Source organism: Papaver somniferum, unplaced genomic scaffold (assembly GCF_003573695.1).
Source record: "Papaver somniferum cultivar HN1 unplaced genomic scaffold, ASM357369v1 unplaced-scaffold_18, whole genome shotgun sequence".
Classification (NCBI taxonomy): Eukaryota; Viridiplantae; Streptophyta; class Magnoliopsida; order Ranunculales; family Papaveraceae; genus Papaver; species Papaver somniferum.
The window spans coordinates 1,662,293-1,675,165 of NW_020627707.1; the positions used below are offsets into that span (position 1 = coordinate 1,662,293).

Sequence of the window (12,873 nt, forward strand, 5' to 3'; positions counted from 1 at the left end):
TAAGTTTAAGTTCAAACTTCAACCTTGATACCGCGTGAAGTCCATTCCTCTTTGCTGCTCGTAACCTGCATTGCCCGTACAAGTGATTCATCAAGTTCTCTCTCTTGAACGAGACATAACTTCTTCCAGTAATCAAACATAGGCTTCGAAAAATCATCTATATTCTCACAGATCCACAGTCTCTGCCTAGTACGAGTAATAGCAACATACAACTGCTTCAGCTCAGAGCATAGAATTTGGTGTCTCCCCTCGCTAAATTTGGGAAATTTTGCATCATTGGAGTCCAGAAGATCTCGTTCCTTCATATGCCCATAAACAACTCTCCACTGACTCTTTAAAGGTGATGTTACAAAAAAGTTGTAAAGCAACACATCCTACATAAAACAACAAGTACAATGTCAGTCTGAATCATACACTGTGGTGTACACTCATGGAACACAAAAATCCAAGATAAAATCTAATGGAGCACGATCTCGAAATACAGAAGTAATACCATAAGGCACAATCGTGTACCTGAAATTCTAAGCCCTTGCATTCCGCTATAGTCAGAACCAAAGCTTGTTTTCCAATATATTCGGCAATTTCCTTGCAGAATCATCACGCACCAAAATAACTTACTCCGCACCAAATCCACCGGTACTCCTACCAGCATTTTCGCCGCTTTTGCCAAAAATAGTCAAAAGCGCATCATGTGCAGATTCAAGCAAAATTGGCGCTTCTCCATAAATAGCGCTTGTCTCGGGACTTAAATTATCAATGTGCTGTGGGAAGAATACGTACAGGAGTTCAATCACACTCTGTGACAAGTTGAGAACACCTGCATGAGTACGAAAGTTTTGATTCAAAACATAGATGTCTGAGATACGAGATTGATCCATGTCTTTTGCATTTCCCACACCATCACTTCCTGAATCCAAAATAAACTCATTGTAGAACAAAGATCTTGCATCCTGAAATCTGAAATCAACCCCACCAGCAATAGTTTGCGCAGTATCACCAGAAAAAACAAATCCTTCCACAAAATTTCTACAAATATATTTGAATAGACCAATCTGTCTCATGGTGAGATCCTGTACTTCATCAATATACACAAAATCCATTTCCACACCCTCGTAACACCCAGTTTTCAATCGACGGTGAAGGTCAATAACAAAATCAGCCAAATCGAATTCATCATTTAGTATTTTCTTCTTCTCGTATTCAAGAAAGATATCATAAACCATCTTCCTTATTTCTTTGCTTATGGATGACCCCCGTCCATCTGATAGTTTTATGTAATCATCCCGACTTAGTTTGTCATCAGGTAGCCTTCCATCTAATAGCCCACCTTTTATGTGTGAAGTTATCTCGATAAAAACCATAGATGGATCAAGCTTCTTGGTCATCTGGTAATTAAAGTGAGGCCAGTAAGATGAGCTGAATCTTTCATAAGTGACCTCTTTCGTTCTTCTTAGAGCACACAAAGCAAATGACCTGGAGGTTGCAATTTTAGATTGCGAAAGTACTCTTACATCACCAAATCTATCAAAATACGAATTCCTCGTACTTCCATCAAGCATCATTAAGAAATTCTGAAATGTTATGACAAGTGGAGAACTTTCAGGTGGAATGTCCCTTAAGTCTGGTGTATCTCGATATTGAACTGCATCATCGAAATTAGCCGACCCAAGGGAATCGTAATCTGTTGAGGCCCTACCACTGCTGATAAAGATGTACTCCGTATTAAGTAGAAGAAAATTAATAAGAAGACACACAAAAGCATTACTATATACAAAACAAACATACAAAAAATAAAATAAAAGAAGTAATAGGGAAATTTCAAAGCTGACACATACCTTTTCAATTTAGAAATTTGGTTTTTAACAGCAGCGCATAATTTTGGGCTCACTGTTACGAACAATTGCCGTAAGACAGTACCTTTTGTCTCATCTTCAACCACTCTGCACACATTCCCAGCTGGATCCCACAAAGAAACATCTCTCGTGGCTTCCACAGGTCCTTTAGAAGAGAAGTAGTGTTGCTGCTCCTTTTGAAACAGTTTCATTGTCAAAACAGTGGTTTTCCCTGTTCCAGGCCTGCCAAGAATGAAAGTACTTCTAGGGAAAAGAATTATATCTAATTCTTTATCTGTTACTTCAAAAGGAAGATCAAGCTCATTTCAATCACTTCCCGAGAGCAAATGGTTTACTAAACCAGCTGATAAGGAGTAGAACTTCATGAGCAGTAGACTATCTCTCACTTTTGAATTCTCAATGTAACATCTCCCTGCTAATACTGAACTATCTACTAACTCAGCATCGTCAGTATTCTTATATCTAACCATCTCGTCATCTATTCTCCAGGTAACTGGCACTACCATATCCCTGCAGAAACAAATGATGAACAATACGTGATTTTTATTAGTAAAATGAATCCATGGTAAAATATTGTTAGCATTCGCACGGTAAAGCAAAATCGAGATTAGGAACTGATATTCGCCATCTAAAGATGAATGCAGACTTCAAGAGACGTTACAACAAAAAAACTGGTGTTTAGAGAGATGAAAGATAGCATACATACCCCTTAATGTCTTCCCGCTTATAGCGCTCGAGGTATTCGTCAGTGTATATGGAAAGTATGCTCTCCAGACTCTTCACTAGTTTTGGTATTTCCTCGAGAGGTAAAATATCCCATATCTTCAAAACTTGGGTGTAGCATGAATATTTCGCAACATCGACGCTAGAAATGATATACAACTTTCCAACCTTATACTGTTTCACAAGCTGGGTAGAGTTACCACATGAAGTTTTGACCTTCAACTTCTTTGGACGCCAACCATTGGAAAGTTCAACCAATCGATTAACCACAGACTTTTGTGTTTGTGATGACTTCAACTTCCCAAATGACTTCCTAAAGTTATTGCTGAACAGGACCTGTAAATCTGAGGCAAGAGTCAACGAATAATGAGTAGAAACTAAAAAAATAGTAGTCACTTGATTTAATCTTGGAATAGTTTACCTTCCACAATGCACTTTTGAAAAGCATACTATTTTCACTAAGTAAATTATCCAACTGATCAAGCTCTTTGTTGGCCTTGAACATTTCATTCACTAGCTCTTCATCTTCATCAGCATTAAAAAAACATTGTCGGCTCTTCGCATCACGGATTAAATCTTCCCAGAAAGATCCAATCTTACACAATTTTTTGTCATCCCCCAAAATCCAAAGGCAGTGCCTGAAAAGTTAACACATAACGAGCTAAGAAAGAATAAAGGACGTGTAGATAAAAATCTCCTACAATATACTCTCTTTACCAAATACACACTAGTTCTACCTACCCCGTGTCAGAGCAACATTAGTACACTGCGGATTAGAAAGGAACCCATCTGATAACCCACTATGATTAGACCCGGCAGTAGATATTATTATGACATCTTCCTCGCTGCCATAACATCCATCTGCAGACATCACCTTCACGATAAAGTCCTTTAGCTTCTCATATTTCTGGCCAACTTTATTCTCTATTGCAGCAATTTGGGCAGGGTACGGAGATATAATACCAATGGATAAGCTATACTTTGAGCGTTCCCGTGCTGTAAATGGTTAACATCCTTTATAAGTAGAATAAATGAAGTAATCATGATTTAACGGTTCAACTATTTTTTAAGTAGGCTTAATCAATAAAGTGATATAAAATGATATACAACAACAATGCTGATTGCCCACATACGGGTACATGTGTCATGTACGCGTGTCTAACACAGCAACTTAAAAAATTCATAATATGGGGACACAGGAGTATACATAAGGATACCGTCAGTATTTTATGATATACACATATGTTATGTTGTAAACCACGACACAGTTCCAATATCAGTTCCAATATATAGCATGACAAAGAAGCTACTGCAATTTACTAACAAGGATCAAACCACTAACCATATATAGCATAACACAGAAGCTATTGCAATTTACTAACAAGGATCATACCTTCAAATAGGGTTCGGATTATTGCCATTACAACTGCCACTTCAACCATATTTTTTATACCAAGCCCAGCTTCATCTATCTCCACCCTTCCATTAGAAATATTTATGAACGAGTAGGGACCAAACATAGGTCTGTCTCCTGGTATATAATTTTTTTGAAAATTTTCACAAAGAACACTTGGAGCATCTATAATCTGATCTTTATAAAATTTGTGATTTGGGAAAGAGCTTATTTCTGGATGCATTCTGACTGCATGTTTAGAAGGTCCTCGGAATGCCCAAAGAAACCCAACCTTTCAAATAGACTTCTTCCAAAGCCAGCTTCATCAGACACCTAAGATTACGATAGATTGGGAAATCTTGAGAACGAAAACATCATGTTAAAACGAAGAAATTGATGTTACACTTACCCTGCTTTTCACCCTAGCTTGTGGATGGCACTCATCACCAATTAGAACAGCGTGTCGTATTGCTTCAAGCTGCATGGGAATCACTGATTCACACTCTTTCAACTGAGCAGCTTCATCAATTACCAGGAAATCCAGTGGTTCCAGATCTACCTCATGCAGATTATATGAGCTTGACACTGGAAAAAATGAGGGATGCATTCTTTAAGCAGAACTCTGTTAAGAAATTTCTGTTTATGGAACTTGGAAGGCGATCACCCAGAGAATGGCCAACCGATCTTAGAACCTCCACAATTTCAATTGCCATCTTGTGTAATTTGGCTGAAATATGGTTACATGCTCTACTTCCTTCCTTGGAGTAATTTTCTTGCAGAGCAAAGAGTTCTTCAAATTCTTCGTCAGCCACCTGATTTTGAGAGAGCAAAATATCAAAAGATTCAAGCAAACCACAAAGAGTATCCATCTTTTCGAAATTCCCCAGCAAAAGTCTTTTAGGGAGATGGGTGCATAGTATTCTGATGCTTCTTTTGAGTGGCACCGCTAAAGCTCTGAATCGATCTTTTCCGAACCTGACAAGTGACATATGGACTTCAGAATTAGTTCCAACTTTCTCCAATACATGAACCTTTGTAGTTATTACATTCTTCAAATGCAAACGATACCGAGATACACAATCTTCAAGAAAATCCACCATGGAATCAAAATGTTTCTTCCAACCAGTTGATGGTGCAAAACACTCTACAAGACTATCCACACGATAATCCACATAAATCTTTCCAAGATCATTACATAACTCCAATGTATTCATATTTCCAAACAAGAGAAAGTCCCCTAATGAACAACTTGACTTGTTCTTTCCAAAGTCTGATTCGCTAGCATCTTTCTGAATGTTCAAGATACGTAGCGCAAGTTCAGCAACTGCGACGTTTTTCGGGGCACAAGCAAGTGTTCTGTAGTTCATACATAGCAAGTTATACAGTAATATACTTATGGTTTTGGTTTTTCCTGTCCCAGGTGGACCCCAAACAAGTTTCATGGAAGACCTGTGGTTACACTGCACTGCAGATATAGTCCCCAATACCACAGCTCTTTGAGATTCATTAAGATCCAGTAATAATTGTGAATCAACTTTCCAGCCAAAATCCTGTCAACTTCTGCAGAACAGAGACTGCAATTTTCCTTTACCTGCATTACATAAAAGCCAACAGAAAAATCACTTCGTAAACAACATACAAATTATTATGCAATTTTCTTCTTAAAAGGCGAAAAAGTCTTACTATAAATTTTCCCATATCTATGCAACTTATATAAAGAAAGAAAGCCAAAATTAACACAAAATCCAACTCCAAAATCAGAAAAGAAATGTCAGAGGTTAAAAAGTGAAACCAAATCACAATTGCATCATTTATTATTCACATTACGAAGAAGTCTTTAAAGGGTAGAATGTACACCAACTCAGACAAAGTTTTATACTGAATAAGTAGGGAAAACATCTTACCATGGAATTGGCACACAAAACCTCCTTGATACTATTTAAGTTTCGAAACATATGTAACGCCTTCCAAGTTCCAGTATTTGTGGCCAAGTTTACCAGAAACACAACAAAACGTGGTTTCCATATGCCCTCTTTCATCTCTATCTTTATGGTCTTTGAGGTCTTAACCTGAAAGTATACAACTCTGTCTTCGTCCCCTAGAGAATCAGACTCTTTCACATCTTCTACAACTGAAGCCAAAGACCAATTGCTTCGAAAACGCTGCAAGTCCGAAGCAACTTCGGGCACAGTATCACCCAAAATAAGCAAATCCAAAGGTTTCGGCTTGTACAGTTCTTTGCCAGATACACCATACCGGTGTCTCCAGAAGTCAACCTTGATGCGATACAAGATTGACCCCCCATGCTGCTTAGACCCCTCTACAGAGATCATCTCAGCATGAGGAACACCTGACATAAACTCCATCCGTGAACATATCTCCATGCGAGTTTCTTCCAGCAACGGCACAGTATAAGAGCCAAGATAATGTTGTGCAGACTTGAAACGCTTTGGTATCGTTTCCACCTACAGAAACCATACAGATTCTAAGTTTAAAGACGTATAAAATTGAACCAATCATGGTACAAAATCCACATATGAATTTCAGGCCTTAGCCAAACCCAGCAATGAGAAATTAACACAGGCTACCACTGAAAGACATACCAAAGAAAACCATACAGAATTTCTAAGTTTGAACAGGACATACAAATTTCAACTAATCATGGTACAAAATCCATATATGAATACCAGGCCTTAGCTAAACACAACTATGAGAAGTTACAAATTAACACAGGCTATCAAGTAGTTATTTTCATGCAGACTATTGCCACTAAGGTCTACAGTTGAGACTGTAATAACTTCCATAACATTTGGGCCTGCATAGACCACCACTGCCACCATTGCATTAGTGGGTGTTGGTAGTGGTTGTCTATGCAGTTGTTCAACTTCCATTGTACAGTATCTTTCAAAAATAGTCCATAGTGAGTACTGTTTGTTATCAATTATTGGCAGTGTTCATTTTGCCGATATATTGCTTCTCATATCACTCCAGAGCGATATCCGATATTTTGCTGATATATTGGCCGATATGGCCGATATTGACTACATTGCTACTACTTCAGACTTCTCCAGAGATCTAGAGAGAGATGGGGAAAGGTAGAAAATGAAAACCCTAGAGAAAAAATGTCGATGAAAAAGTGGAATGGTTGTTTAGCCTTTATTTTATTTATTTATTATTTTGGCGCGTACGGAGTGTGACAGGTGTCACGAGACGAGAGTATGGTGTGTCTAAAAAATATACTAGTAATCGACGGGGCTAGTCCAGGTTGCGAGTTGTCACACCCTTAACCAGCGGCCTTCAATTTTGTCGCTTCACAAAGGAAGAAAGTACTTGTTAGGGGTTGATTTAGATGTTCCATTGGATGACAATCTGAACATTACTGATGATACTAAGCTCAAAGCTGCTCTTCCTACTATTCAATACTTGATACGTCATGGAGCCAAAGTTGTTCTCGCTAGTCATATTGGGAACCTCTAGAGACCAGAAATATTGAAAAGCTTGTGTTATTTCTTCATTCAGAAAGCAGAACAGGGATGGCTTTTAAAAAGCCTTACAAGAACTACAAAATAGGATCATAACTGACACGACACAGTAGTGGAGCTACTGGTAACTTAACTGACAGACTGAATCAATAACTAATGCCTTGAACAATAGGGCTTATTCACTTCTAAAGACTCGATTAACATGCTTGACTAATAATCACGACTAACAACTTCAACATTTCCTCCCTTAAACTGAACTCCTGGTTTCAGTTTAACATTGATTCAGAGACCATTCCCATCAGACCTCTAAGCCTTACAACTTAAGGCATTCAGCTTCAGTGGCTTAGTCATTATATCTGCAACTTGGTTTTGACTGGGGCAGTGAACTAACTTGATAACACCATCATTTGTAAAATAACGAAGAAAATGAAACCTGACATCTATATGCTTGCAGCGACCATGTAAAACTGGATTTCTTGACAAGGCAATGGTTGAACTATTATCACAGAAGATGATTGTATGCTCACCACTTTGTGTCTGGTTTAAATACTCCAGTATTCTTCGTAACCAGACTGCTTGTGTCGCAGTTGCAGCAGCTTCCACGAACTCTGCTTCAGTTGTTGACAGTGTAACTATAGGCTGCTTCTTCGATAACCAAGACACAGCTCCAGAACTCATTAAGAAGGCATAACCTGATGTGCTCTTGCGATCATCTACATCACTTGCATAGTCACTGTCTGTGTAGCTTTCTAGGATCTCATCTCCTCCCTTCCGATAGAGAATGCCATAATCGACTGTCCCTTTCAAGTAACGCAGGACCCTCTTAGAAGCATTGTAGTGAAGTTTAGTAGGACAATCCATAAATCTGCTCAATCGACTTACTACGAACATTATATCAGGTCGAGTTGCTGTTAAATACATGAGACTTCCAACTAATTGTTTGTATTGACAGCTATCAACCCTTATTCCCTTTTCATCCTTGTTGAGTAGAGATCCTGGTACAATTGGATTATAGACTGAGTTGCAACCAGCCATACCAAATTTCTCAAGGATCTCTTCTGTATACTTCTTCTGATAGATGAAGTAACCATCAGCTTTCTGCATTACTTCTATACCAAGAAAATAACTGATTTTGCCAAGATCAGTCATATCGAACTCTTGCATCATCGAGTTCTTAAACTCAGCAATCAAACTTTCATCATTGCCAGTGAATATAAGATCATCAACATAAACACACACAATCAAAACGTTACCTGCCTCTCCTACCTTTATGAAGAGTGTGTGTTCATAAGGACACTTCACAAACCCTTCTTTGGCAAAGTAAGACTCTATGCGACTGTACCAAGCTCGTGGAGATTGCTTGAGTCCATACAATGCCTTCTTCAACTTGTATACCTTGTTTTCTGTACCTTGTGTCTTGTAGCCAGGGGGTTGAGAAACAAACACATCTTCACTGAGTTCACCATACAGAAAAGCTGATTTCACATCAAGTTGATATATGCTCCATTCTCTCTGAGCAGACAGTGAAATCACCAATCTTACCGTCTCCAAACGTGCCACTGGTGCAAATACTTCAGTGTAGTCTACACCATATTCTTGAGTGTAACCCTTTGCCACCAGTCGAGATTTAAGTTTTTCGACTTCACCTTGCTCATTGTGCTTTGTCTTATAAACCCATTTCACTCCCACCATCTTTGCACCATCAGGCAAATTAGTTAATTCCCAAGTGTTGTTCTTCTCTATGGCAGCAATTTCAGCATCCATTGCTGTCCTCCAAGACGCACTTTTGATAGCATCTTCAAAATGAACTGGGTCTGTTGATTTGGCCATCATCGCAAAGAATGATGCATCTTCATCTTCATCTGAGAGTCCTTCTCCACTTGTATAGTCCCCCATCCAAATAGGTTGTCTTCTTTCTCTGCCTTGTGGTGATGGTGTACTATCAGCGACACTTGAAACAACATTGTGGTGTACAGCTGGAGTAACTTGTGGTGTATCAGGTGCTGGTTGTTCTTCTACAGAAACTGGTGAACTGACTGCTTCAATTGCCACATCTCCATCTTTAGCAACAACTGCATCTTCTTCTTCCTCTTCCCATTCTAGGTCAACAAGAACAGCTTGCTCATACTCCTTATCCCACTGTAAACTAGCATCTTCTTCAAACACAACATCTCGACTTAGTATGATTCTTTGAGAGATTGGTTCATATAGTCGATAAGCTTTTGATTCCTCACTGACTCCAAGAAGAACACATTTCATGCTTTTGTTGTCAACTTTAGAGCGCCTACTATCAAATACATGAGCATGACAGATGCATCCAAAGACTCGAAGTAATGAATTGATGGTTTAACTCCACTTCAAGCTTCCTCTGGAGTTTTGTTCTTCACTGCAACTATAGGACTTCGATTCAGCACATGTATTTCCCAATTCACTGCTTCAGCCCAAAAGGTCTTTGGAAATTTCTTCTCAACAAGCAAACTGCGAACCATGTTCATAATAGTCTGGTTCTTCCTTTCTGCAACGCCGTTCTGTTGTGGAGTGTATGCAGTTGTGAGTTGTCTTTGTATGCCATTGTCGCTGAAAAATTTATTAAACTCACTTAGGGTAAATTCCCCTCCACGGTCAGTACGAAGAACCTTAATAGACATGCTTTTTTCTTTCTCAACACGGCTTTTAAACATCTTAAAAGTATTATAAGCTTTTGACTTTTGAACAAGAAAAGTAATGATGAACCTCTTCCCGCTGTTGGATATAGGTTTGATAGGTCCGCATATATCAGCGTGTACAAGTTGCAGAACTTGTCTTGCTCTCCATGTGGTTTGTTCTGGAAAAGGGAGCCTGTGTTGTTTTCCTAGTAGACATACTTCACACACCTTCGTCATGTCTCCAAGAGAAGGAAAACCATTCACCATCTCCTTGTGTTGCAGTTTTCTCAGACCTTTATAATTCAGGTGACCATATCGTTGATGCCACAGTTGAGCAACATCGTCAGTAATAGACAAACACATCTGCTCCTTTCGCTTTATGTTTGCATATAACTTGAACATTCGATTTGAGGACATTGAAATCTCTGTGATCAGACCCCTCTGACGATGATATATCTCGCACCTTCCGTCTTCAATCACTATTCTCAAACCTTTCTGAGCAAGTTGTCCAATGCTCAACAGATTATTCGTCAAATCTGGAACGTAGAACACACCTGTGACAACCTGAGTTATACCATTCACCATCATAACAATATTGCCCCTTCCCATTACTTGCATTCTTGAGTTGTCACCCAACTTCACAGTTTCTCTGAAGTTTGCATCCATGGTTGAGAATAGCTCCTTCTTGCCACACATGTGATTGCTGCAGCCAGAATCGAGATACCACATGCATACCTCATCATGTACCTTCACTGCTTCATCTGTATAGGACATCAACAACATCTCTTCTCCTGTCTCGACATAGTGTGCCTTTTCTTCAGTCTTATTTGGACATTCATACTGGAAATGTCCAAGTTTGTGACACCCAAAGCACTCAATTGTAGACTTATCAAAGTTGTTCCTTCCACTGCCTCTTCCTCGACCACGAAGTCCACCACGTCCTCTACCTCTTGAAGATTCACCATATGTAACTTTCAAGGCTTGTTCTTCCTGAACATGTGTAGTCATACGTTGTTCATGAACCAATAAATTGCTTTGGAGTTCATCAATTGAGAGAGAACTGAGATCCTTTGATTCCTCAATTGAACAAACTACATATGCAATGTTTGGAGTCATGGACCTTAAAATTTTCTAAACAACATCTTCTTCACTGACCTTGCCTTTGTGCTGTCGCATCTTGTTGACAATGGTTAATGTGCGAGAGAAATAACCATTCACTGATTCTCCTGCCTTCATGTTAAGCACTTCAAAATCCCTCTTGAGAGCCTGTAATTGTGCATGTTGGATGCGATCTGTCCCTTATACTTCTTCTTCATCGAATCCCAAATGGCTTTGGCAGATCCAGTGTCCAGAATAGTTTGCAAGACAGTTCTGTCAATAGCCTGGAACAAGTAGTTATTTGCCTTTAGATCTTTCACCTTTGCGTCATTGATCTCCTTCAATTGTGCTTTTGCTATTTTTCCTCCTGTTGCCACAGTTGGAATCCCTGCTTCTACAATACCCCAATATTCTTTCGATCTCAGAAAATTCTCCATCAACATAAACCAATGATCATAAAACCCATCAAACTTTCGAATTGATGGTTGAACATAGTTGCTCTCTGTTTCCATTCTTAATTTTCACTCAAAAACACTCCAGAAAGATATTTTCACTCAATGAAACAGCTACTGTTTCTTCTTCACTTTTCACATTCAAGAGAAAGACTGCTGTTTTCTCACAAACCAGCCCGTGCTGGCATACCAAATCTAGAGACCAGAAATATTGAAAAGCTTGTGTTATTTCTTCATTCAGAAAGCAGAACAGGGATGGCTTTTAAATAGCCTTACAAGAACTACAAAATAGGATCATAACTGACACGACACAGTAGTGGAGCTACTGGTAACTTAACTGACAGACTAAATCAATAACTAATGCCCTGAAAAATAGGGCTTATTCACTTCTAAATACACGACTAACATGCTTGACTAATAATCACGATTAACAACTTCAACAGAACCCACAAGGTATTACGCCTAATTGCAGCTTGAAGCCTCTTGTGCCTGCGTTGAGTGAGCTAATGCATAACAACGTGAGATTTGTCAATGATTGCATCGGAGAAGCAGTTTCTGAGATGGTGGTGTTCTACTCCTGGAGAATTTAAGGTTTTACAAAGAGGAAGAGAAGAATGACCTCGAGTTTGCGAAAAAGCTAGCGTCTATTGCCGATCTATATGTCAATGATGCATTTCGAAATGCTCACATAGCTCATGCTTCCACAGAGGGAGTAACTAGGTTCTTATCGCCTTGTGTGGCTGGATTCCTTCTGCGAAAGGAACTTGATTATCTTGTTGGAGTTCTTCAAAGTCCGAAGTGGCAATTTGTTGCCATTGTTTGTGGTTCAAAGCTCTCATCTGAGGTAGAAGTTGTTAAGTTCAACAAAGAGGCTGCATTATTATGATCTCACATATAATATAATATGAAAAATGAACTTGGACTTTGGCTTCTCAAAAACAACTAAAACAATCGGATTAAGAAATCTACATAGCATATACAGAAATTCAGTTTCTCCAACCAAAAACATAAAACTAAAACCTTGAAATAGTAAATCAACAACAAAAGAAAAAAATATAGTGCAAATTCTATGATTTCCACAAGGCATGTAACTAAATTGCATGAAATATTTTCATGCATTCTTCTGCTGTTTTATGAAGAATTCATTCCGTGATGGATCAGCCTTGTACCTTTTTCTGCGCCTGCACTTTTCTCCAAGAGCTTTCAGCGAAACAAAGGTGTTCATGT

The 12,873-nt window shown here is 38.9% G+C and overlaps 1 protein-coding gene and 1 pseudogene across 1 annotated transcript; one reads left to right on the forward strand and one right to left on the reverse strand.

The window, feature by feature from the left end:
- Positions 1 to 614: 614 nt before the first annotated feature.
- Positions 615 to 6,860, reverse strand: LOC113337813. The gene is made up of 13 exons (XM_026583397.1): positions 6,699 to 6,860; positions 5,967 to 6,434; positions 5,436 to 5,560; positions 4,712 to 5,325; positions 4,379 to 4,554; positions 4,220 to 4,302; positions 3,970 to 4,055; positions 3,314 to 3,572; positions 2,998 to 3,214; positions 2,560 to 2,912; positions 2,214 to 2,363; positions 1,836 to 2,075; positions 615 to 1,701 (listed from the first exon to the last, which is right to left on the reverse strand). Exons 1-13 carry the CDS (start codon positions 6,858 to 6,860, stop codon positions 615 to 617), a joined length of 4,020 nt encoding a protein of 1,339 aa, XP_026439182.1.
- Positions 6,861 to 6,996: 136 nt separating this feature from the next.
- On the forward strand, positions 6,997 to 12,532 carry LOC113337814 (annotated as a pseudogene).
- The last annotated feature ends 341 nt before the right edge of the window (positions 12,533 to 12,873 follow it).

Bases quoted from the DNA above. Each gene is read 5' to 3' on its own strand.
- LOC113337813 (XM_026583397.1), bottom strand. From the start codon at position 6,860: ATGGAAGTTGAACAACTGCATAGACAACCACTACCAACACCCACTAAT. The intron at 4,555-4,711 runs GTAACCATATTT...CATTTTTTCCAG, and splicing joins CAAGGAAGGAAGTAGAGCAT to TGTCAAGCTCATATAATCTG. The intron at 2,076-2,213 runs GTTCTACTCCTT...CATTCTTGGCAG, and splicing joins GATAGTCTACTGCTCATGAA to GCCTGGAACAGGGAAAACCA.